This window comes from Penaeus monodon, chromosome 22 (genome assembly GCF_015228065.2).
Source record: "Penaeus monodon isolate SGIC_2016 chromosome 22, NSTDA_Pmon_1, whole genome shotgun sequence".
NCBI classification, from domain to species: Eukaryota; Metazoa; Arthropoda; class Malacostraca; order Decapoda; family Penaeidae; genus Penaeus; species Penaeus monodon.
This window is the reverse complement of record NC_051407.1, coordinates 3,997,876-3,998,226: the sequence shown is the minus strand read 5'-3', so window position 1 is coordinate 3,998,226 and position 351 is coordinate 3,997,876. Positions and strand designations below refer to the sequence as shown.

At 42.2% G+C, this 351-nt stretch overlaps 1 protein-coding gene across 1 annotated transcript in view; it reads left to right on the top strand.

The window, feature by feature from the left end:
• The window catches only part of LOC119586783, a 1,559-nt gene that overhangs the window by 556 nt on the left and 652 nt on the right, over positions 1 to 351 (top strand). The window contains exon 2 of the mRNA XM_037935503.1: positions 256 to 285. Coding sequence (XP_037791431.1) covers positions 256 to 285 — 30 coding nt within the window. The remainder of the gene's footprint in view (positions 1 to 255; positions 286 to 351) is intronic.

Below are 351 nucleotides of genomic sequence, written 5' to 3'. Positions count from 1 at the left end.
GCTGTGAGGTATATGAGTGTAGATAAACGTATATACGCATATATGTATGCACACACAGGCATAAAGTTAATACTTTTTTTCCCTGCTGAATAGAATTCTTGAAAAAAGTAATGTGCAAAAAGTGGCCTTCCGATGCTAATAAAAAGCAAACGCATCTTCTACCGGGACAGGGTGCATGTAGACAGCGGCATGTAGGGCGGCCTCAGGGTCAGCTGCAGACAGTATATAAAGAAGATCTGTTGTACTCATACACAGCAGTTAGGCGCCTGCACTGATCCTCGAAAGGTGAGTGCGGCGCAAGTTTCTTGAAACATTCACCTGAAATTTCTTAATATCTGAATACTTGAATGG